Genomic DNA, 23,580 nt, shown 5'->3' with positions numbered 1-23,580 from the left:
CACATGATTGCTTCCTTTTCACACCATAACTGCTGTTTAGGTCTAGCTTTGACAATCTTCTTTGTAAGTATTTGTGTTAATATGATTTATCTATCTATCTATCTATCTATCTATCTATCTATCTATTATCCTGTGCAAATGTTACACAGGTATGAAAAGAATGCTCTAAAGTAGCAATTAAAAAATCTAATTGTTAATAGTTGATAAATTTTTTTTTAATTTAAGAAATCCAAATCAAATCAGTATGTCCTTTGACAGCCCTTTGCATGAAAAACTGAATTGGCATCAATTAATTTAGGTACACAGTTGCACATTTTTTATGGAATTCAGCAGGTAGGATGTTCCAAACATCTTGGAGAAATAACGTTAGGTCTTCTGTGAATGTAAGTTGCTTTAAATCCTCCTGTCTCTTTATGTTATCCCAGACAAAATCAATGATGGTAAGATCAGGGTTCTGTGGCAGCCAAAAAAAAAAAAAAGCAATTTCCCTCTGGGATTAATAAATTGTTGAATCTTAAAACCATCACTTACAGGGCTCCTTGTTCATCTCTATGCTAAAGATAGTTCGTAACAACATTGGCTGTATGTTCGGGGTCATTGCCCTGTTGCAGAATAAATTTGGGGCCAATCAGATGGCTTCCTGAAGGTATTGCATGATAAAAAAAATATTTGCCTGTATTTCTTAACAAGAAGGACAGCATCAATTCTGACCAAATCTCCAACACCATTTGCAGAACGCAGCTCTAAACGTGCAAGGATCATCTACCATACGTTACTGTTACCTGCAGACACTTATTATTATACAGATCTCCAGCCCTTCTCCAAACACCTTGCCTCCTGCTATAGACAAATATCTGGACTCATCAATCAAGAGCACCTTCCATCTTTCTGCACTTCAGTTCCTGTTGTTTTTGTGCATAGTTGAGTCGATTAGCCTTGTTTCCATATTGAAGGTATGGCTTTTTGTTTGTAGTTCTTTTACGGATCGGTGTACAATACCTGATCCCACGTTTTGATACTGAAATAGACATTACATAAAGGATTTTGCGTTGACTTTGGAGAAACCACTTGTTATATTAACTGTGTTAAACTGTTTCAGCTGCTCTTGTTTTGCTGAATTATTACTAACTCCTGCAAGTTAGTAATTTTGGCCAACCCCCACCCCCTCTATTTTCAGTGCAGTTGAATATTTTTGATGGTGGCACGGTGGTGTAATGGTGGTTAGCACTGTCTCCTTCATGGAGTTTGCATGTTCTCCCTGTGCTTGGTGGGTTTCCTCCATGTACTCCAGTTTCCTCTCACAGTCCAAAGACATGCAGGTTAGGCAAATTGGCCATTTTATTGGCCAATCAATTTCCCAATTGATTAAAAGTGTCTAACATTTAATTTATATATAATTTAATAGTCAAAAAAATTGTCCTATGTGCCTATTTTAGGACTTTTATTCACAATAATTTGATGCTGAGGGAAGCACTGTGGTGTAGTGGTTGGCACTTGCACCTCCAGAGTCTGGGTTCGATTCCCAGCCAGGTTCGATTTCTGTCTCTGTGTGCATAAAGTTTGCATGTTCTCTCTTGAACTATGGTTCCTCTCATAAGGTTTTCTTCTCATGTCCTCTCAGAGAATTTTGTTCTTCCAATGGATACTTCTGGCTTGCTTATTGGAATCTAACATACAATTGCATACACTTGTTTTTGGTTTATGTTTCTTTGGTATTTTGCAATTTGCAATAAAAAATTATAGAGTACTTAATTTTATTGAGTAAAACAGGCAAGCAGAGTTTAGATTTGGAAGGTTTATTTGGACATAATTCAATGTGACACATTTGCAGTAATAACAGCTACTACATAGATATAAAAAAATGAGTTAAATTTCAACTAAATTCATGAAACAGGTGATAGAATTATTATATGTACTATTATACACATTATAATGCTGTAATTTATGGAAAATTGAAAGCAACCTGATTAAGTGTCATACTGTAACAGTTTATACATGATATATACTTTATTTCTCTATCACTAACATTGTCAAAATGCCATATTTAACATTATTTTTCAATTGCCAAACATATTCAGTCAATGCACTGTCCATATGCATATTTTAACTCATTATATTACAATTTTTATAATTATTTGATACCACACATTTGATCATATAAATTAGTTACAACTGTTAAAATATTAAAAAAAAAACCAAACTAATAGAAACACAAAGCTATTTTTTCAATACAACTAAACATGTAAAAGTGGACTTCCTAGATTTATTCTACTCCAGGATTTTTAAAAATAGAAGACAAAGTCAAATTGTGTCGGTAAAATGAAACATTTTAATATAATAATGTATAGAAATATTAGGTGATACTATGTGAAAGTATCTACTGTGAGAATACCTTATAAGGTATTTTTTTGTTGGCAGTACAGAAATGTGGTACGAGGGGTGTTCAAGTCAGACTGGGACTTTTGGTTGTACAGAACAACAGAACACAGTTACTGTATGAGAGTAAACACTATTATAATACTCTGTATAATCCCCTGCTACACTATTGCACATATTCCTAGCATGTCACTAGCACTATAATACCATGAAGGAATAACGTTTTTTTCAGTATGACATAGCACTAATCGGACTGCTTGCTTCTCATCTGAAACGCTGGCCTCCATAAAACTCCTTTAATTACTCAAACATGTAGAAATTGCATGGAAATTGCTTCCTGTAATGTGCAAGTGGTGTTTATTAATGGTCATGTGCACAGTTTTCACAGAAAGATGGGCCACTTTCACTGGTTGGTTACAAGTTATCCATTAAATTTCAAAGACTGGATTATCATTCATGATTTGTACCATTGAAATATTTTACTCTAAGAGTCTTCTGTAAATGTTAGTCGGGTTTTATTTTATCAAATGTCCGGGTTCGTCTTGAATGCCCCTCATAGAGCTGTAAGAAAGGCTTAACTTAATGTGTTAGTAGCATTTTTTGGTAAGGATAATAAAGTATAATCTTATTTTAATCTATTCAGGATGCTAGGGAAACAAGATCAAAGTTACTATTACTGCAGGTTTCATGTTTTTCATATGCATAGAAGACGGACAGCAGAAGTTCTAAATTTTGTTCATTATGAACAGATCTTAGTATTTAATATTTATTCTAAAACATAACACTATTTGTAATGCCTCGTTTACTGCTAAACATGATCAATAATAATGCAATTTAGTTTCATCATCATTAAAAAGATTATAACTGATTTTTTATTTATATTAATCTTCTATTGCTATGCTCCTACATTTACATTGTCCTACCAGGTATTTTACACTGTAATGAAGTACAGAAATGCAATGCATTACAGAGAGCTGGATGTTGTAACTACTGTATTGAACGATGAGTTAAAGGGTCCCTCTAGGACCAGTTTCTGCATCAATTTGCTGGTCAGACCTTAATGATGCTAACTGCTGATGGTGTCCTCTGAAAATAGGGAAAAACAAAATACACAAGACAACCTCAGCTGGACGGAAAATACGAAAGTTACAAGGGAAGTTCTTCAAAATGTGCCAATATAAACTACCAATATATGTAAAGAAATGAGACTGACAATAACAGCCGCTGTTTTTTCCTGCAGTGATTAAATTATTGGCTTCTGTGTCAATATTATTGGGCTCACCTTGTTCCCCAGAAGCCCTCCATTATGATAATCTGGAGTACTGTGTGCAGAGAGGGGCTTGGTCTTCTCCTTAGTGTGGTTGTTTGAGTCATTGTCTTTGATGATCTCGTACTGCCTACAGAAAAGAGCAATCACCGCTGCACCAAGACAAATAAATCCGATTAGAAAGTGGATCAAATCTCCTTGACCCAAAGCACTGGATTCTAGCCAAAAGAGCTACATTCAAAGCCCAGCACATGTTCTAAATTTGCCTCTAATCCTAACATTGCAGTTTCATTTCATTTTAAGAAACAAAAATGAACACTGCAATATTAGTATAATAATATAAAAAGTATCAAATGATAAATTTTATGGTTATTTCTATTATTTGTATATATTTTTTACATTTATTGCTTTTTATCAGTTACCTGCCCACATTAGTAGCACAGTCGTAATGATTAACATCTCTCCAGTCTGCAGGTGCCTGGAAATATCAAGACCTTCCACTGAGGGGTCACCTTGACAAACACCCACACACATAACAGGGATTTGTGGTGATGGCCAAACATAACAAAACATATCATATACACATCTGTAATGAAATCATTAGTCAGTAATGGACATACTGTTAGACTTTTAACTTTATAGAAATGTAATTAATAAAACAAAAATCATAATCATTAGGTTAAAATTGCCTAAATACAATCTCTGTCCATGAATCCATTCTACCCGATTAATGAAATATAATATCATTTCATAATTTCTTTTACAAATTGATTTAAACACTTATATTTTAATGTTGGAAAAATATTTTTGAACTGTATTCTAAACTGTACGGTTTTCTTTTGTGTTGGTGTGTATGTATGTATGTATGTATATATGTATGTATGTGGGTGTGTGTGGGTGTGTGTGGCAGAATAATGAAATCAAAAAACGTTTCAGAGTACCTTGAGCCACCATGTTAGACTGGAAGTGGTCTGATTTTTCAAGGGTTCGAAAATGAACTCTCTTGCTGGCCTGGCTTTCCCCATGCAGCCCGATGGACTGCACCTGAATAATATAGTCTGTGTTTTCATCTAGGTCCCACAGCACACAAGCACGACTGGTGGTGTTAATTTCCCTGATGAACCGCTGCATGAGTCCATCTTGTCTCTAATGCACAAAACAGACAGGAATGAAGCTTATTTGTGCATTGCTTAACAAAATGAGTGGCTGCACAGGATTCCATTAGCCAATTTGATAATTTTCTAGAACCTGCTGTGAGATGGCATAGCCAATTACAGCCTCCCCGTCTGGGACGTTCCAGGATATGGTGGCTGAATTTGCTCTCAGGTGAGTGACTGAGACGTTGACCGGAGCAGCCGGACGGTCTGTGGACAGTCAGGAATCACATCATTGAATGTAAAATTGTATATGACTGTGGAATTTTAACTCCAAAATGCAGACCATAAAAATAGAAAATACACTCTTATTATATTAACATTAAATAATATATAATATGGATTATAATTTTCTTTTAAAAATTGAACACAAATCATTGATAGTTTATCGGATTGATTTCCAAATTAAATATTTTTCTCACTATGCTCTTTTAGTTCAAATACAGATGTGAAAAATAGTGTATGGACTAGCATATACAGTAGAAACAAATAAAGATAAAAACAATCTGTATTTTGTACTAATTTTAAGGTATAACTTGGTTACAGTTAATGAATAAAGCTTAGGGGTATAATATTTGAGGGGCATTTAAGTAAAGCCAGGACTATTGATTGTGCAGAATAAGGGACTGTGCAGTTATGAGAGTAACTTTTAAAAAGCTTTATGTCTCCATATAATCCCCTTCAAAACTAATGCATTTATCTCAGGGTTTCACTAGTGCTTGGATACCATCATGGTAAGAAAAAAAGATTTCTCAGCCTGCCTTTCTGGAATCGCATTCAGCATGTACCCCGCTCCGTGCCCTAAGTCTTCTGGAATAGGCTCCAGGCCCACCAGGACCCTGTTTACAGCATAAAATGGTGTAGACGACGAGTAAGTAAATCCTGGCTTGACCTAAACACCCCTATTTTGTAACAGGTGACTAAAAGTGTTGTGATATTCCCAGGTGCTTTTGGTCATTTTCATGTACATATACAGTGGGGCAAAAAAGTATTTAGCCAATTGTATTTATTTAATTGTAAATTAGTATTTGTGCAACTTCTCCCACTTGAAAAGATGAGAGATGCCTGTAATTTTCATCATAGGTATACAGCAACTATGAGAGACAAAATAAGAAAAAAACAAAAATCCAAAAATCACATTGTAGAATATTTTTGCAAATTATGGTGAAAAATAAGTATTTGGTCACCTACAAACAAGCAAGATTTCTGGCTCACACAGACCTGTAACTTCTTCTTTAAGGGGCTCCTCTGTCCTCCACTCGTTACCTGTATTAATGGCAGCTGTTATCAGTATAAAAAACACCTGTCCACAACCTCAAATAGTCACACTCCAAACTCCACTATGGCCAAGAGTGAAGAGCTGGCAAAGGACACCAGAAACAAAATTGTAGACCTGCACCAGGCTGGGAAGACTGAATCTGCAATAGGTAAACAGCTTGGTGTAAAGAAATCAAATGTGGGAACAATTATTAGAAAATGGAAGACATACAAGACCACTGATAATCCCCCTTAATCTGGGGCTCCACGCTCCCCATGGGGTCAAAATGTTCACAAGAACTGTAAAACAAAAATCCCAGAACCACACGGGGGGGACCTACAGTAGTAAATGACCTGCAGAGAGCTGGGACCAAAGTAACAAAGGCTACCATCAGTAACACACTACACCGCCAGGGACTCAAAATAGAACTTTGTGTTTGGAGGAGAAAGAATGCTGAGTTGCATCCAAAGAACAGCATACCTACTGTGACACATGGGGGTGGAAACATCATGCTTTGGGGCTGTTTTTTTTTGGAAAGGAACCAGGACGACTGATCCGAGAAAAGGAAATAATAAACGGGGCCATATATCGTGAGATTTTGAGTGAAAACCTTCTTCCATCTGCAAGGGAATTGAAGATATAATGTGGCTGGGCTGGGTCTTTCAGTATGACAATGATCCCAAACACACCGCCTGGGCAACGAAGGAGAAGGTTCTCAACCCCATAAAAAATCTTTGGAGGGAGTTGAAAGTCAGCCCAGCGACAGCCCCAAAACATCACAGAAAAATTTTCTGGATTTTCTTTTTTTGTCTCTCATAGTTGAGGTATATCCATGATGAAAATGACAGGCCTCTCTTTATAAGTGGGAGAACTTGCACAATTGGTGGCTGACTAAATACTTAATTGCTCCACTATATATTGATGTGGTGGAGTGGGTGGAAGTGAGCACCCTGACAGCTCAGGAATAGAAGCTGTTTTTTTAGCCATGAGATTATGAAACAGCCTATCATTTTTTTAAAAGCCTCGCCCACAACAGGCATTTACAATTTAATTCAAAAATTTAATTTGTCTGGGCATTTGAGGTCTGTAGTATCTGTAGTCATTGGATTTGCCCTGTCTTGTCTTGCCTTTCATTGTTCAATTCTGCTGTTCATTTAAATGTGATATATCTGTAGTTCTCTACGTTTTTTAATAACCAATTTAGTTTGTAAATACAACTTATTGAAGGTCTTTTTATTCTAAGGTCTACTTTTTTGAGTTATTGGTATTTAAATTTAACTCTTTGAAATGAATGAACAAGAAAAAAAGTAAACAAATGAATAAAATAAAATAATCCACAATAGAATATAAGTTATGCATGAGAAAAAAACTTTCATAACTATGCTTCACAGACACCATTTTGAAAAACATGCTATAAAAATAAAGGTCGACTTGACTTATTCTGGAACTGCATGCTGTGGTAGTGGGAAAGAGGCTGTGGTTTGGGAATTATGGTCTGGTCTGAAATGATGTTGCAAGTTTCATTATCTGTACATTTCCCAAATGGGAGAGTGACTGTGAAGTACTTTTTAGCTTCACCAGCCTCTGCAAAGTATTGCAGTAGAGTCGCCATACCAGGCTGTGAAGGTCTTTCTGACTTCTGTAAAAGGTTAAAATTATCTGGGGTTACAGACTGAAATTAAACTTATGATAAACTATATGTCCAAAAGTCTCTGGACACCTGACTACAGCACTAGTATGCAAAAATTTCCCCTAACTGTCACACAAGTAATACCAAATAATGCCACAAGGTGGTGTTCTGTTTTGTTTTTGTTGTTTAGATTAGATTTAAATGCGCATACAGATGATTTGCTACAATGGCGCTCTGTTTAGCTACCTCACTGAACTTATTCTATTCAGTACCGAGCAGTGCAGGGTATTATTCCCCAATTGTGTATAACTTATAAATCGTATATATATTTTATATTATTCATAAATAAGTTATTAGATTATATTTGATCAAATTCAACTTTATTGTCATTGTGCAGTATCATGTACAGAGCCAATGAAATGCAGTTACTGTAGCATCTAACCAGAAGTGCATAAGTGGCCTACTTACAATAAATAAATAAAATGTGTTAAACAAACAAAAGGTGCATTTGTTAATAGAGATATGGTGTATATACAGTGATATAGAAATGTACAGTATAACTGTGCAACATACTCCAGTGAATGTGCCATAGGAAACAGAAGGTGCATTATGTAATAATACAAATGTATATGTATATCTATGTCAATTATGGTGTACAGTATAATATAGTGTCATGCGATGGGCATCTGAACAAAATATATATTAGAACAAAATGTTTACTGTCAGTAACTGTTATGTTATGTTATAAATTCTGCTAAAAATTAAATTATTGACTAACATTGTCTTGTCATTGGCTTGGCCTCTTCAAATCAGCACTAAAGAATACATATTGGCCCTTATTACAGTTGTGAAACATTTTATCTACTTATGAAAATCAATAGAATTTAAAAATTGACATATTTTTTACCGCTGTCATGCAATAGACAAGGTGTTGCTTAAATAACAAAGGGGAAAATTACCATTAAATGACCAACCAAAAGTCTAATGCAAGAAATTAATAACCAAAGATTTAACACAAAACCTTTATCATTTGTATTATATTATACCTTTAACACTTTTGGGATAAACTGAAACACTGACTGCACCTCAGGCCTCCTTAAATGATATCAGTAACTGTCCTCACTAATGCTGTTCATTCTCAGTGAACACAAATCCAAAATTTAATGGAACGCTTTACCATGTAGAGCAAAGATTATTATAAAAGCAAAGGAAGACTTAATCTTAGATTGAATGTTTAAAAACCCACATAGGAGTGTGTTGTTCAGATGTGCATAAACTTTTAGATGAATAAATAAAGATGTAATACTGGTGCTTAGTGACATTAGTGTTTTACACCAATTAGCCAAAACATTTAAACAACTGACTGGTGATTAAAATAAAATAATGTTTTATTATCTCATTACAGTGGCACCTAAAACAGAAAAGATGAGCATGTGAAGTGGCTCTAATGACTGGGTCAGAACATCTCACTCAAAATTTCTTTTCTGAATGACAGCGATTTACTTGCATGTATTTCCCTGCATTTAAGCATTTAACTGTTCCCTTTTTTTTCTTACTTGATGCTATATCTGTCACACTCATTGCACACATGCAGGGTTAAACAAAAAAATATTAATATACCAATCAGGGCCGAGATTAGTGAAAGATTGAGTCATTGAACTCAGTCACTTCTCACATCTCTCTTCCTCGGTTACGGCATTCTGCTGTTACTCACGTGATGTATTACAAGGAAGCAGCCCTAAACTAACTAGTCAGTTTTTTTCTGGTGGAGTTGGAGAAATATGCTGTTATTTTTGTTATCGTAAATGTCTGTGTTTTGCGCTCAGATTGAAGACTAGCCTATTTGATATGATTACAAAACTGTTCCTACAGCATATAACAGTTGCTGAGAATATTAATGCTGGCTGTGATAGAAAGGTGTCAGAATACACAATGCAGCATGACTTGCAGCATATGTGGCTGTGTAGCCACAGATCTGTCAGAGTACCCATGCTGACGCCTGAAAACATCTAAAATGCCCAGATGAACATCAGAACTGGACAGTGGAGCAATGGAAGAAGGTGACCTGATCTGATGAATCATGTGGGTGGCTGGCTGTGTGTTTGTCGCTTAAATGGAGAAGAGAAAAGGGGAAAAGGGCACGTTTGTTCTGCTGGGAAACTTTAGGTACTGGCATTCATATTGTATGTGTAGCATACAATACCTACCTACCTAAACATTGTTTCAGACCATGTGCACACTTTAATAGCATCTGTTTTTGCTTATAGCTGTGGCCTCTTACAGCAGCATAATGTGCCCTGTCACAGTTCAAAAATAGTTTAAGAATCGTTTGAGGACCGTAAAAAAGAGTTTTAGGTGTTGACTTGGACCACAAAGTAACCAAATGCATTTACAGAGTGCTATAAATGCACTCTGTTACTTTTCATTTGGATAATGTATTTCTAAATGAATAAAAATTTAGATGTGATTATGGTGGATATGAAGATCTGTTGAGTTTATGTCTGGCTAAAGAGCTGTCATCAATCGAGGTGTATTCAATTTCAAGTATTTTGAATTCATGAATATGTACAAGGGGACAATATAGCATAGCAGTTGCCAAAGTTTTTGTTTCTTTTGTGGAGTTTCTGTGCATGTCCTCCTACCTCCCAAAAGTATGCTAGTTGGTGATGAGGGGCTAGACGAGAAAAGTTGATACAATTCATCATCGTTATTATAAGTAAACATCATGCACGCCAATGACCTTAGCACACATGCAGCATGTGAGTCCTTTTGGTAGTAATGGCAGCAATACAATCATATATCATATTAAGGTGTTTGTATTAAAATCTATATTTTATAGTATTTCATTCACTAAAAACTCTAAAAGGTGAATGGAGTCAGAATGTGAACAATTAGTTATATCTGATAAACTGCCCACCTTTCAAGTGGCATAATGGCATTACCCAGCAAAAAAAAAGCACCCATAATTATTATGTTATCCTCTGCAGAAATTAAATTGCTGGAAGTCAATACTGGCATGGTTCCATTAAATCCATGGTTTCAAAAAGAAACGAGGATAACAGTTTTGAGGCTGATTAATTGCAAATTACTGCCTGAATATCATGCCTAGTTCAAGACGTAATTGGAGATCCATTTATATTTAACATACAGACACAATGTACTTCGGCAACACAATGTACCTTCTAGACAGCTGAATCATACAGTGTTTTCTGAGCCAAAAAATACATCATAAGTTATAGGATAAGCTTAAAGTCAGATATCGATCTATTTGTGTACATTATATTTTATCTATTAGTTAAGTGGTCTGGAGCATTTAGTATAAAAAAAAGAGTACAAATGAAATCATGAGAGTTCAAATATAAAAGAATCCTGGCTTGTGGATAGCCAAGGCAAATGATTTTTTTTTATCATATCGGTGAGCATGGAGCTGCATGCGGGGGAGCATTTCACCATACTAAAAAATAACTGGTAAATCTTAAATGAAATAGTTAACCCTTGAGGACTTTTTTGGACATTTGTTATGAAGTATGGCTCTTACTGAAACACTTCAGGCTGAGAATAACTGGCTTGCAATAAAGCTGAAATTTTGTGACTGCTTGGAGGGTTTCCTGCTGTCTAATGCTATTTTAGTATTGGTCAAGTAAGCCACAGGCTTGTGAAGTCACAGGCGTAGAGAATTTAACAAATCCAGTTCATGCACCAATCTTGCTTCTTCTTTGTCTTTCTTTTTTTTTTGGTTGCCAATTAGTTCTCACTGACTTGATCATCAACAGGCATTAATAAGCTCCACCAGGTTCCTAATGAATCCAACTCAATTTCCCTAATGTGTGCTTGTTCACTTTAATATACTGACCAAATAAATAGCATGAACAGCAAACACAGCATATTGGATATAAATCAGTCATGGAAGACTAGCCCACACTGTAAGACTCTGATGATGATGATGATGATGCTCTCAGTGATTAGATGCTCTGATCACTTACTTGCTTCACTAAGGCAGATGTGGCAGCAGATCAGGAGCAGGAGAGAGCTGAGAGGCGGGAGGAGAGCAATCATATCTTCCTTTAAGTTGCCTAGAATGTCAGAAATCCCATCAACCTGTCGGCGCTTGCAGTCACATCAGTGATGAGCAAACTTCACAATCACTGCCGAACTCCTGCATCCGCCGTCACAAATGAACACCAAGTTTAACTCGTCTCCATTTTTGCCCTTCAGCATGCAATCCGCAGGATGTACAGTAGAAACGATTTCTTTACACTCCAATGTCAGATATCGGTGTAATACATGTACATATAAACGACTGTTAAAGCCCGCAGATCGGAAGGCTGTTTTAATGCTAAGCGATGCGATCAAATGCGCAAACACGCGAGAACATGTGCCGTTAGCGTTACTTACAGGTGAATATCAAATCTCATCGGATTCATACCGCGGGTGTCGGATCGTAGAAATGAACACCTTTATCCAGAAATAAACAAATGCATCCAGGGCAAAGATGGCTCATGTTGGCGTCCCCACTTTCTCTCTACGCTTTAAGAATAGCAATAAACCCGCGATGCTGCGACACAAGCGCAGGACCTACAGGTGGTGGTGGGCTGTCTGAGCGCCCTCGCCTTCTGAATAGTGATAGCCGAAGGGAGAACAAAAAAAACCTACTGACTCGATTCTTTCAAACCAATCCGCATACGAATCGAATGTGCTTCGTATATGTATAGGTATCAGAGGATGTGTTGCAGCGTACAATGCCAAGCTTTATTCCCACACAGGAGAATGGAAACCAGCCTTTTATCTCTAAGATGAAAAAAAAGATAACCATCTGTCCATTCCAATACCAACATTCATCCACGTTTTTGGCACTTAAAAAGACAGCTTAAAGGTCTAGTGTATCTCAGGCAGGCGTAATAAATTTGTCAATCATTAAGCTTACGAAATTCTTCTGCCAAAGCTAGGGTGCTTGCTAAGGTGCACATTTGATACACTACAGTATATGGACAATTTGGATGAGTTTGGCGTGAGCCCTGACCTCAACCCCATCGAGCACCTTTGGGATGAACTGAAACAGAGATTGCAAGCTAGGCCTTCTCATCCAATATCCATTGTCAAATACCTGAACCATTGATTAAACAAATCAGCAAAACTGCAGTAGACTGATTTATTGCCTACAAATAAAATTACAGTTAGCCCGATCTTTTTTTACCCTACAGCAGGCCGTTAATTTAAATGTAAATGCTCAAATGTAAACGATTGATGTGCATGTCATTTGAGCTTAGTGATAATAGGCTTATAAAATTTATTGTTTAACCATTTAATCTTCGGTTTTACTTAAAAGTCTGATGTAGTTGGACCTTGGCTATACATACAGTCAAAACAGAGTGTAGGGTGCAGAGTGTAGTGCATAACATAGAAAACTAGCCTAGAATTCAAGAGGATTTAAGTTTGATTACAAGATAAAGGATATGCAAGACTGGCAGAAGATAGAGTGCAGTTTATCTGATAGGAAGAAGATAATTACTGTTACTTTTTCTGAACAACCTGCAAAGCTGTTTATAAGCTTAATCAGATATACTTACACTACAATGCCTTCACTGTTGTGGATTTTTTGTTGTTGTTGTTGTTGTTTTTCCTAATAGCATTCCAATTATGAGCCCAACTTACCGGTCACAGAGAAATCAAATCCAATCACCAGAGATATTGATTGAGCAAACTCAAAAGAAATAGTACAAATGCTGCAAAAATGTGATACAGAAATCTTTGAAAGAACATGATATGGAAATCCAATGTATCAGGTGTTATGTTGGTACTTCATGTAATAAAAACTTACTTAAACATTAAACTGTTGTAGCTGTTTATAGACACTAAACAGCTCGCCTGTGATTCAGACAATAGTGGACATTACCAAAAGGGTTGAAGTTATTCTTAAGGTATGTAGGTCACAGATAATAAAAGTTTGTATACAGATAGTGTGACTTCTTTTCTATTTAAAGTATCTGAAGAATTATGATACATGCCTACTTACCAGTCACTTTATTAGACACGTCTGGCAACATTTTTTTCAATGCAGTTTTAGTAAGTTTGCACCTTCTGTACTACAGCCTTTAATATTGCATCTGCTCTTTTGTGCGAGAAATGGAACCCGAAATAATATTTTGTTGTTGTAGCCCATCTGCTGCTACATTTGACATGTTAGGTGCATTCTGGCATGTGTTTCTGCTCACAAGTGGCTTGAAAATCCCTCTACAATCATGCCATTGTTAAAGTAACTGGTATGCATGGTTTGCTGACATGAGATACTAATAAAGTGGCTGGTAAGTATGTACTATAAGGAAGAAGTATGGGAAATCATTTAAAATGGTTTATTACAACAGGATCCAGAAAACAGCCTGATTGTCCTCAGTGGCTGTGGGACTTCAGGTCGTGTTGCATTTCTCCTGGTGGTAAAAACAAATTAGCAAATAATTTACTGAATTCTGGCACAATATCTTTACTTTTGGTCATGAGGTTTCACTGCAGATTTCTGTTATAATAATCACCCTTTTTCTTTAGTTGGTTGAGCTTTGAACATTCTTCACTAGGTGGCTTGCTTCTCATCATCGAAAGCAAATCTACTCGTATATCATTGCTGGAGGTGACAGGTGAGTAATGACTGACTGCTTAGTTGTTACACTGGATGGCAATAGAAAATGACACAGTTTTTCAGCAGTTGTTTGTTTTCTTAAGAGTGCTGCTGACATCACAGAAAACTCCTGAAGATGATCCCTTGCTGGGAGCTCTCCTCCTGGACAAGGTGCAAGAGAAAGCAGTTGTCTCCTAAATTTCTCTTATAACACTGACAGTGTATAAGACCAAAACTTTGATGAAGAAAATAATACCATATTATAGACATGAGTAGACATGATTTATTTTTGTTTTCATTAACAGGCTTGTGTAGGAAAGAAGCATGTCCTCTTCATTGGAATATTCTGTGGCCTGTCTGAACAGATTAGTGGTTTCAGTTATTTGTGCAATATATACAGTATAGTTCCTTACTTCTACCTTACTATCATGCTTTAATACCAAAGCTGATGTAATACTTCTATCTCTGAAGGCTCTGTTTGTTGCTGGCCAACTTGACTTTTGTCTGAGGAATCTTGAGATCTTTACTCCAGTGCTGTTTAAATTTATTCCTGTTGACATGGCACGGTATCAAAGATTAAATTATTAAATGGCTTTAAGTTTGACTAATAAACTTAGGAAAAATAAATATTAGTTATTACAATTAAATATCCTAAGTTGATGATGTAATTTTAATAGGACTGAACCAATTTAGAACTGAGAGAATGTATGAAATACAGAAGCAACAAAAGGCCTATGTGCTCAATCCAGCTGTAGGGGTATAAACTTTTCTACCAAGTAAGTATCTTACATTTTTAAAAGCATAGTTAGTAATCATTAAAAACAGTACCTGACAATTCCTAAGGCATAGAAGATATTTGTATATGCATGCATATTCAGGAAATTATTCAGTGTATTATTATTATTATTATTATTATTATATGTACTACAATAATCTGCTTTTTTAAATTTTCATCAAAGCCTGAAGCAATTAGTGGATCTTCAAGAATGAAAGAAGGAAGTGCCACAAAAATAATTCTTGAAACTTCCTATTTAAAGGCCACGAAGCTGCATATAATAGGAATGCAGTGACTCTCAGGTATGTTCTTAAAGGGTGTCTTCCTTCTGGTAATATAAACTGGATTTCCTTGTATATGTTAACACTCATATGTTGTTTTTACTAGTGATACTGTATACAGCATACACTTATTCACAGACTAAGGAACTGGCAGCCCTAGTTCAAAAAGCTGTAATAAGGTAACCTGTTGATTCGTTTTATCAAGGTTTTGTTTACGTAAATAGCTTGAGCTGTTCAGCTTTCAGGTGAACAAAGCCACAAATTTTATCACCTACATTATATAACTGTAGATTGCACTTAAGGAGGCAAAAGAGTAAGGAAAGTCAAGAGCATTATTGATCATGAATCAATAATGATTGTTATTATCATTCTGCTATTTCTGTGCATGTATTCCAATGGGCTTCTCAGAACTGATGAGATAATATTAAACAAGGATAATGTATGATTTGTAAAAAAAAAAAAAAAAAATAGCCTTCCAAGCAAAGGACATGTGTATTATCTTGGGTGGCAGACTCTTTGCATTATGGGGATTATTGGTGCTAGTGAATGCATTCCAACATTTGGAGCAGGTATAACTAATGATGATTTCAAAAATACAATTTGAAGTATTATGATTATTTAGGCTAATGTAAAATTAATGATATAAACACAACCAAAGCTATATTTTGTATTTTTCTAGGCTTTGAAGATATCAGAGGCTTTGTTAGCAATGGCTTCAGTGAAATGAACAACAAAGAGGAAGATCTGTCATCTCTAGTGGGTGAAAGGCTTTGCATTTAGCTAGAATAATGAATAGTAGTGTCTATGAAACAGACTGCCTGTATTTGTGTCTTGTTCCTTTGTTTCCTTCTCTCTCTCTCTCTCTCTCTCTCTCTCTCTCTCTCTTTCTCTGTGATTATATCTCTGCCCGTTTTTTTTTTTCTTTTTTGCACTATTTGTATTATCCATGTCCTATGGGATATCTAGGGACCACATTTCATTATTGATCACAAGGGGACAACATTTTACCCAATTTGAGTGACAATGACACAGTGATATCTCTCACGGTAAGGAGTATTTATAGTCTGATTTAAATCGGATCATCATAGTGTTGGCACTATCACATTTTCTCAATGCACGTGATGCTGAAATGCCTTCATCACAGATGATCTAAATAGGGTTTCAGTACAGGCCGAGCGTGTGTGGTAACACACATCAAACCTTCATGCAATTGCTCATGAGCTAAATGGACTCTGAGTTAAATGACTTTTGGTGTCTTTTTAGAAATAGATCCTAATGTTGGATATTTTTTAACAATAACATGAAAATCTTAACCTTTCAGGAAAGAATGAGAACCCAGTTTATGACAATCCTCACTATTAAGTGGCCCTCAGCATTGCATAAGAACAACCTTGTTTAAATGGTAAGCCCTGTCAGATACAGAAATGCTAAGCAATATACACTCAGCAAACATTTTAATTGGTGCTATTGGACACCAGATCATTCATGAAATCCTATCAGACAATTATGTGATTGCAGCATAATGTATAAAATCAACCAAATCAATCATATTTAACAAGTTTCAATTAATATTTATATTAAACAGCATGGGGGAAAAACATGATCTCACTGCCACTGACTGTAGCATGGTTAGTAGTACCAGGTGGGTTGGTTTGAGAAGTACAGAAACTGCTGATCTCCTGCAGAAGTTACTGTATGTGGACAGAACTGATTTATTAATGAGAGAATTCAGAAGGGAATGGCCAGACTGGCTCGAGTTGATAGGAATGCTATAGTAATGGTTTGCAACTGTGATGAGCAGAAAAGCATCTAAGAACACCCATGTTGGTTTGAGTATTTGAGACACTACTTATCCTACTGGAAATTCAATAAAATATGTGTTTAGAGTTTATACAGTATGGTGCAAAAAACATTTTTTATTGGGAACAGTTTCAAGTAAAACAGCCTTGCTGATGAGAGTGGGTATAGAAAAATGCCCAGACTGGTTAATGAACAATATGTCAATGTCTTGATTTCTGATGAGTCATACAGTATACTATAGATGGGTCAGAATTTGGTATGAACAATATGAATCCATGCAACCAACCTGCCTTCTGTTAACAATTTTGGCTGCTGCTGGTAGTGTACACATTTGGCATCAAGCATACCAATCAAGCATTAATTGCATGTCACAGCCCATCTGACCACATTCATCCTTTATGGCCACAGTTGACCTTATCTAGCTTATAATGGTTACTTCCATCATGACATGGTACTATGACATAAGATCATCTTAAACTTTTTCCATAACAGCAAAAATAAGTTTAGGTCTCCTTAGTCACTAGACCTGAATCCACCTGAATCCTGAAGAATAGGAGACTTGCAGTAGCAATCTGCAGCTGCCACAATTATGTGTATGGGGAAGGTGGCTGGGGGGTTGTGCAAGACAAAATGTCCTATTCAGTGTAGGTAGGTTGTTATTAATAAAGTGGCCAGTGAGTGTGTATTCTCATATAAGCAGTAATTGGTAGGCACTGAATTATGTTATTTTCTTTCTGGCACAGAAACAGTACTGGGAGCTTTCCACTAAATGGTACCTCAATGTAATCAGCACAGGGGCCCATGTCCTTATTGAAAAGTGTACATGAATTACATGATCGACCTCAAAGTAACTAATAGCAAACTCTACAGAAGAGCCATTCATATATTACAGGTAATTTATATTTAATGCAATATGCAAATGACTTGTTCAGCTAAGAGGTACATGACGAAACTTGACTAGGATCTGTATGTTCCTGTCTCTAGTTATAATTTTATAAGCATGAATTGGTCATAATTAAGCAATACGACACAAGAGGGATTGTGTGGATGTGGTGCGGTTGTAGGCATGAGGCCACAGCTTAAAGACGTCACAGTCGTGATATGCTGTATCCAGTGTACAGTAAGACCTAGACCTCGCTTTTATACGACAGTTCCACAAACACCATTTTGACAGATTATGATTAGTTTATTTATTTAATATACATAGTTAAATGTCCAAGATATATTGCTGTCCATTATCAGCATCCATGGAAAGCCACTTATCTAATCAGTTTGCTTAGTTGGAACTGCTGTATAAACTGAATTAAAATGATGGGTGTTTGCAAACAACCCTAAAAATGTTTTTTCACTGAACAATTTATTAAAGACTTTTGACTCATCAGGATAATTACACTGCAAAGTCAACAGTCAGATTTAACTTATAAATTCAACACAAAATGTATTCAATGTCTTCACCTTCAGAGGTTTACAGGCAGCACCCAGGAACAGTGTGAGACAGCTCTGCTAAGAGCTATCTATGACGTAGAAGAGCTGAGTGCCGAGATGATCTTGTCTGATGTCACACTACACACGCTTGTGGCTAACGAAAGGGACAGAATACGTGCTTGTTTACAGACTATTGCATATAGATGCATGCAGATGTGACAGACTAATATGTGTGAGTGTGTGTGTGTGTGTGATATGAAGTTGCAATATTACTGCTGTCATATGTTGGCAAAACACATTACATCAGTTCCAGTAGGCCCACTGGCATATTAATAACTACATTTGTTGTTACAATAGGCTGTTCCTGTTGCATTGGTGATGCTACGTTCTAGATGCAAAATTGCTGAAGCCAAGTGCTACTTAGATGCTTATCCTGTGATTTGGGATGCAGTGGCAACCTGCCAGAGGCTGCTTTAATATAAGAGCACTTAAGACTGCAGCAACCTTCTTCTTGGTTCCAAGCTGGCTCTTAAATGGATTTACTCAAATTTCAACAGTAAAATTACATATATGCTACTTAAATAAGTTAAAATCAAGTTTACTGTAAAAAAGAAAAAAGGGCATCCATTAAAAAGCTTCCCAAAAGCGCTATATAAATAAAATTGAATTGAATTTCTAGGAGAAATAACGTACTGGCTGTTTATTTTACCTTAATGTATTGAACATGTGGTAGCAATCAACAACCAAAACCTGTTTTTTTTTTACCATCTATTTCCTGTTATTGATTTGGTTTTACTCCATAGAAAATAATTTTGCCTAATCCACAAAATATATTGGATGTATCTATAGCATTGTGACCTTGACTATGAAAATTAATAAAGACATGATCACAAAAAAGGCCAAAAAAACAAACAAGCATGTTTATAGAGTAATACATAAATGAAACAATAGTGACATTTGCCTTCCCGGGATTTTGTTGTACAATTAATTAATTTGAAACCAATTAAATCTTGTTGCTAATGTAAAATCTATTCACTTGCACTAGGTTATAAGTCATCAGGGGAATTTTAGTCATGCGATTCTAAGGATTACATTCTAGACAAACCAGTTTCGCTCCTACTGTGTTAAGACAATCTTGGCTTTTCAGTCAAACTGGGATGCCAACTGTTATGGTGTTCTCGTCTATAGTAGGTAAAAATGGGTAACAGTGCCTGCTCCAGTAAGCACCACAGTTGCTGTAAGAGATGTTTGCTGCGTTCAGAGGAACAGGAGGAAAAAACAATTGTCAAAAAACGCGTGTACAAATCGATCTTTGAATATCCTTCCAATTCTCTGAGTGATCGGAAGCTCAAAAAAGGAGATCTCTTGGAGGTGATTGAGGAAGGAGAACACTGGGTGTATGCAAAAAGACTTACTGTACAGCAGGGCAAGAAAGGATTTATTGAAGAGCCGGTCTACGTACCAACTAAGTGGATCAAACCAGTGGATAGTTTGGAGGCACAGCCGTGAGTATTAACATTGAAGTGCCATAAAGCACATAATGCATAATATTATCATGTTTATGCTCCATAATATAATTAAGGTAAAAATATGTTAATTGCATTTAAAAACCTTTCTAAAATTTTCCTGAGAACTTTCTCACTTGAAAGCTTGAAATAGACCACAGCAGGGATATGTATTTAATATTCATTGAATACGTTTTATGTAATGTGTATTCAATATTCATTAGATTCATGTATTCAATGATTATTGTTGCAAAGTATATGAAGGTAAGATTGGTGTAAACACAGAATAAGAACTTCTATTCTATTCTATTCTATTCTATTCTATTCTATTTTCCTTCTATTTATTGTTATTTTTCTTTTTCTTTTAACATTTCTATTTCTTTAATTTTATTTCCCTGTCTAATATATATATATATATATATATATATATATATATATATATATATATATATATATATATATATATATATTTCCTAATCTAACTTTCCTTGCTTCCTGGTAAATTAAACTGAGCAACTGTATAACCAAGAGCAATTTCCCTCTTCTTCAAGTTCTTTGAATTGAATTGAATTGAATCGGGTTTTCTCAAGTTCTGTTGCAGCTGTATGTATTTTCTTTTTTAAAAAAATTTTGAGACAATGACCATTGTTAAAAGCGCTATATAAATAAAATTGAATTGAATTGAATACTATGCGTGTAGTTCATAAAGTTTTTTTGTTCCGTGTAAGGGAAAGGCTAGGAGTAGTGATAATATACATTTGGCCAAACTAAAGACATTTTCTTTACAGATGGTATTTTGAAAACGTCACAAACCGCACTGAAGCCAGAAGATGTCTGCTGAGGTCAGAAAACAGCGAGGGTGCATTTCTTGTGTGGAGAAGTACCAAACAAAATTGCTTCTGCCTTTCAAGTAAACACAGTTTCTTATAGTTGAAACAAATAAAGGTAAACTGAAAACTAAAACTAACATATCCATTATCTTATTTCAGTAAAAAATGGAGCTGGTTCAAAGCATTACAGAATAAGGGAAAGAGAATCTGATAAATTGTTTTGCCTCATTGGTCCGAAATCATTTAAGACTCTTCCTGAGTTAGTGGAATCATTCTCCAATGATCAAGATGGACTTTGTGCACGCCTTACCCACCCTTGCATTATGGTGTGTATTCTAATAAGAACTTTTATCGTTCACACTTATTAAAGCAAATTTGATGCCATGTGCTTCCTGTATTTGATGGTTTACTTTTAGCTGGACAATCCATCCCTTCCCAGTCTGTCATTTGAAGAAGAATGGGAAATCAACCGAAGAACTCTGACCAAAATCAAGAAGCTTGGCAGTGGGCAATTTGGAGAAGTGTGGCACGGGCTGTGGAATAATATGATAGATGTGGCTATTAAAGAATTTCGAGGTAACTTAATAAAATGATCACCACAAATGTGTTACAAAACTCAGTTCCATTCAGAAAAGGATGTGTTTGTAATATACAGTATGTGTTTTACACATGAAGCAGTATATTATCATATGTCATATTAGTTGTTTTGCACTTTTTTTACAGTCATCAGCCCAGAAATTCAGACAGAGATAAAAATCTTGAAGGAGCTTCAGCATAAGCACCTGATCAGGCTGTATGCTGTGTGCACTGTTGACAAGCCCTTCTGTATCATCACAGAGCTCGTTAAAAATGGGAGCCTAAAGAAATACCTCATCAGTAAGTGCAATAACACTATAGTGCTAAAATTCGTTTTACTGTTAAAAATATGATGAAATAAATCTCAAGATATGCATAAACATTGTTAATATACATTGTCTTTTAGGCCACAAAGAGTTGAGAGATATTGGGTTTACACTTATGGTGGACTTTGCTGTACAGGTATATTAATTAAACTAGATAAAAAAATAAGTTTAAAAGATATTTTAAGATTAATAATGCTTACAAAGAAAGTGCAGTGTTCCTCATTTCTTTATATTAAATAAAATTAAATGCTGTATATTAAAGAAAAGGGAACAAATGTTTTACTGCTACAGGCTGCTTTTAGATGCAATTTAACATTTGGTTTATGTAACAACCTCAACAGCAACCTCATTTCCCCTTCGTCTGTTCCAACCACCCAGCATTCAGAATCACCAGTATACTAACCACCGGCCTGATCATCTGTCAGCATCTGCACCTGTTTCTTACTGATTCATGCCTTAAGTTGGATGGCTTTTATGCTGGAATGATTCATAGGTCACTGTGTGGCTTAACAAACAAAAACACATTCCTCTGAGAATGGTCAGGTACAGGAAGTGGACTGAAAATGAGAGCCAAAAACTTGCCAAAGATGAGAGCAGATAAAAAGCCTTCAGAAAGCTTATTCTTTAAGACTACATTTTAAAATTAAAGCAAAATATAAAGAAATGAGGGGTGGTTAAATACTTGTGCGCAGTACTGTATATATATCACCATCAAAACCCTTTAAGAAATGAGTTCTCAGGTTTAATATATCTTTGTTTTGTTTTTTTTGTTTTTACTTATGTGATAAGATTACAGAAGGGATGTCGTACTTGGAGAGTAAGAAAATAGTTCACAGAGACTTGAGAGCTGATAACATTCTACTCACTGAAATGTTGTCCTGCAAAATAGCAGATTTCGGATTAGCTCAGTTTACTGTCTCCCAAGATCAGCAAGTATCTACAGGTAAGCACTATGACTACTAAGAACATTTAAATTATTTAGTACAATTAAAAAATTTAAGAAGAACACTAGTGAAAATGTTCTTCGAATGATAGTTAAAGTCCCAGTAAAATGGATGGCACCTGAGATCTTCAGAGGAGAGGACTACACAATGAAGAGTGATGTCTGGTCTTTTGGTATTCTCTTGACTGAAATTATTACATATGGAAATGATCCATACCCAGGTAAACTAAAAGAATGAATAAGATTGCAATAAGGATTTTTCATGAAGTAGTACTGACTGTGTTATCCCACTGCACCTTTTCCCCCCTGAATTCAGACCATGACAAAGCGGCTTGTATCCAGGCCGTTCAGAGGGGATACAGGATGGCACAGCCAACAGAATGTCCTCCATCACTGTATGAGATCATGATGCTGTGCTGGAAGTCCAACCCTAATGAAAGACCAACATTCATGGAGCTTCAGAAAAGTTTAAGTAGTCTGATCCCTGAACCCCTTTGTCATGCTTAATTAGAGCATTCAGAAGCTTATTTATAAACATAATGCCTAGATTATCTAGTGCAAGTTATGATTATATACTGTACAGTTAAATAATGATAAAAACTCTAGGGGATTATTCCCACAAAATGCTGCTGCAATCATATTAGCTAACATATTTTTACAGAAAGTCTTTTGGTCCTTCAGTATTGTCTGTAAAATAAAAATAAATAAATAAATAAATAAATAAATAAATAAATAAGCAAGATGTACTTATTTTTATTTCCTTTTAAATGAATGGTTTGGCTCTGTTTAATATAAAAAAGCTGACTCTTGAGAATGACTAATAC

At 35.7% G+C, this 23,580-nt stretch overlaps 3 protein-coding genes across 4 annotated transcripts; 2 read left to right on the top strand and 1 right to left on the bottom strand.

The window, feature by feature from the left end:
* Positions 1 to 1,804: 1,804 nt before the first annotated feature.
* On the bottom strand, positions 1,805 to 12,280 carry fndc4b (fibronectin type III domain containing 4b). 2 transcript variants are annotated; one of them, XM_053509342.1, is made up of 7 exons: positions 12,081 to 12,280; positions 11,669 to 11,841; positions 4,892 to 5,007; positions 4,585 to 4,789; positions 4,066 to 4,155; positions 3,659 to 3,795; positions 1,805 to 3,462 (listed from the first exon to the last, which is right to left on the bottom strand). In XM_053509342.1, the coding sequence occupies exons 2-7, from the start codon at positions 11,739 to 11,741 to the stop codon at positions 3,427 to 3,429; spliced, it is 657 nt and encodes a 218-aa protein (XP_053365317.1). In that variant the 5' UTR covers positions 11,742 to 11,841; positions 12,081 to 12,280; the 3' UTR covers positions 1,805 to 3,426. The 2 variants fall into 2 exon arrangements, with proteins under 2 accessions (XP_053365317.1, XP_053365316.1); XM_053509341.1 differs by having other exon boundaries at positions 11,669 to 12,280.
* On the top strand, positions 12,178 to 18,795 carry gckr (glucokinase (hexokinase 4) regulator). The gene is given in 14 exon segments (XM_053509801.1): positions 12,178 to 12,279; positions 13,313 to 13,468; positions 13,535 to 13,603; positions 14,048 to 14,130; positions 14,255 to 14,314; positions 14,400 to 14,466; positions 14,601 to 14,653; positions 14,766 to 14,893; positions 14,973 to 15,052; positions 15,255 to 15,351; positions 15,428 to 15,530; positions 15,823 to 15,920; positions 16,031 to 16,107; positions 18,613 to 18,795. Coding segments are annotated over 14 exon segments (1,356 nt in total).
* On the top strand, positions 17,993 to 23,430 carry si:ch73-340m8.2 (tyrosine-protein kinase SRK3). Its single transcript, XM_053510123.1, has 10 exons — positions 17,993 to 18,043; positions 19,765 to 20,081; positions 20,870 to 20,991; positions 21,071 to 21,237; positions 21,328 to 21,487; positions 21,635 to 21,787; positions 21,894 to 21,949; positions 22,603 to 22,756; positions 22,849 to 22,977; positions 23,073 to 23,430. Exons 2-10 carry the CDS (start codon positions 19,774 to 19,776, stop codon positions 23,261 to 23,263), a joined length of 1,440 nt encoding a protein of 479 aa, XP_053366098.1. The 5' UTR covers positions 17,993 to 18,043; positions 19,765 to 19,773; the 3' UTR covers positions 23,264 to 23,430.
* The last annotated feature ends 150 nt before the right edge of the window (positions 23,431 to 23,580 follow it).

This window comes from Clarias gariepinus, chromosome 13 (assembly GCF_024256425.1).
Source record: "Clarias gariepinus isolate MV-2021 ecotype Netherlands chromosome 13, CGAR_prim_01v2, whole genome shotgun sequence".
Taxonomy (NCBI): Eukaryota; Metazoa; Chordata; class Actinopteri; order Siluriformes; family Clariidae; genus Clarias; species Clarias gariepinus.
Note: the sequence above shows the minus strand (reverse complement) of the source record. Positions and strands in the feature narration are given on the sequence as shown.

What these genes read in the sequence shown, in the direction of transcription:
- fndc4b (XM_053509341.1), bottom strand. Translation starts at nt 11,741, where the DNA reads ATGATTGCTCTCCTCCCGCCTCTCAGCTCTCTCCTGCTCCTGATCTGC. An exon ending in CATCTGCCTTAGTGAAGCAA is followed by an intron (nt 5,008 to 11,668) that starts GTAAGTGATCAG and finishes GACTGTCCACAG; the next exon opens with ACCGTCCGGCTGCTCCGGTC. An exon ending in TGTGCTACTAATGTGGGCAG is followed by an intron (nt 3,796 to 4,065) that starts GTAACTGATAAA and finishes GTCTTGGTGCAG; the next exon opens with CGGTGATTGCTCTTTTCTGT.
- si:ch73-340m8.2 (XM_053510123.1), top strand. Translation starts at nt 19,774, where the DNA reads ATGGGTAACAGTGCCTGCTCCAGTAAGCACCACAGTTGCTGTAAGAGA. An exon ending in TGGTGGACTTTGCTGTACAG is followed by an intron (nt 21,950 to 22,602) that starts GTATATTAATTA and finishes TTATGTGATAAG; the next exon opens with ATTACAGAAGGGATGTCGTA. An exon ending in AGATCAGCAAGTATCTACAG is followed by an intron (nt 22,757 to 22,848) that starts GTAAGCACTATG and finishes TTCGAATGATAG; the next exon opens with TTAAAGTCCCAGTAAAATGG.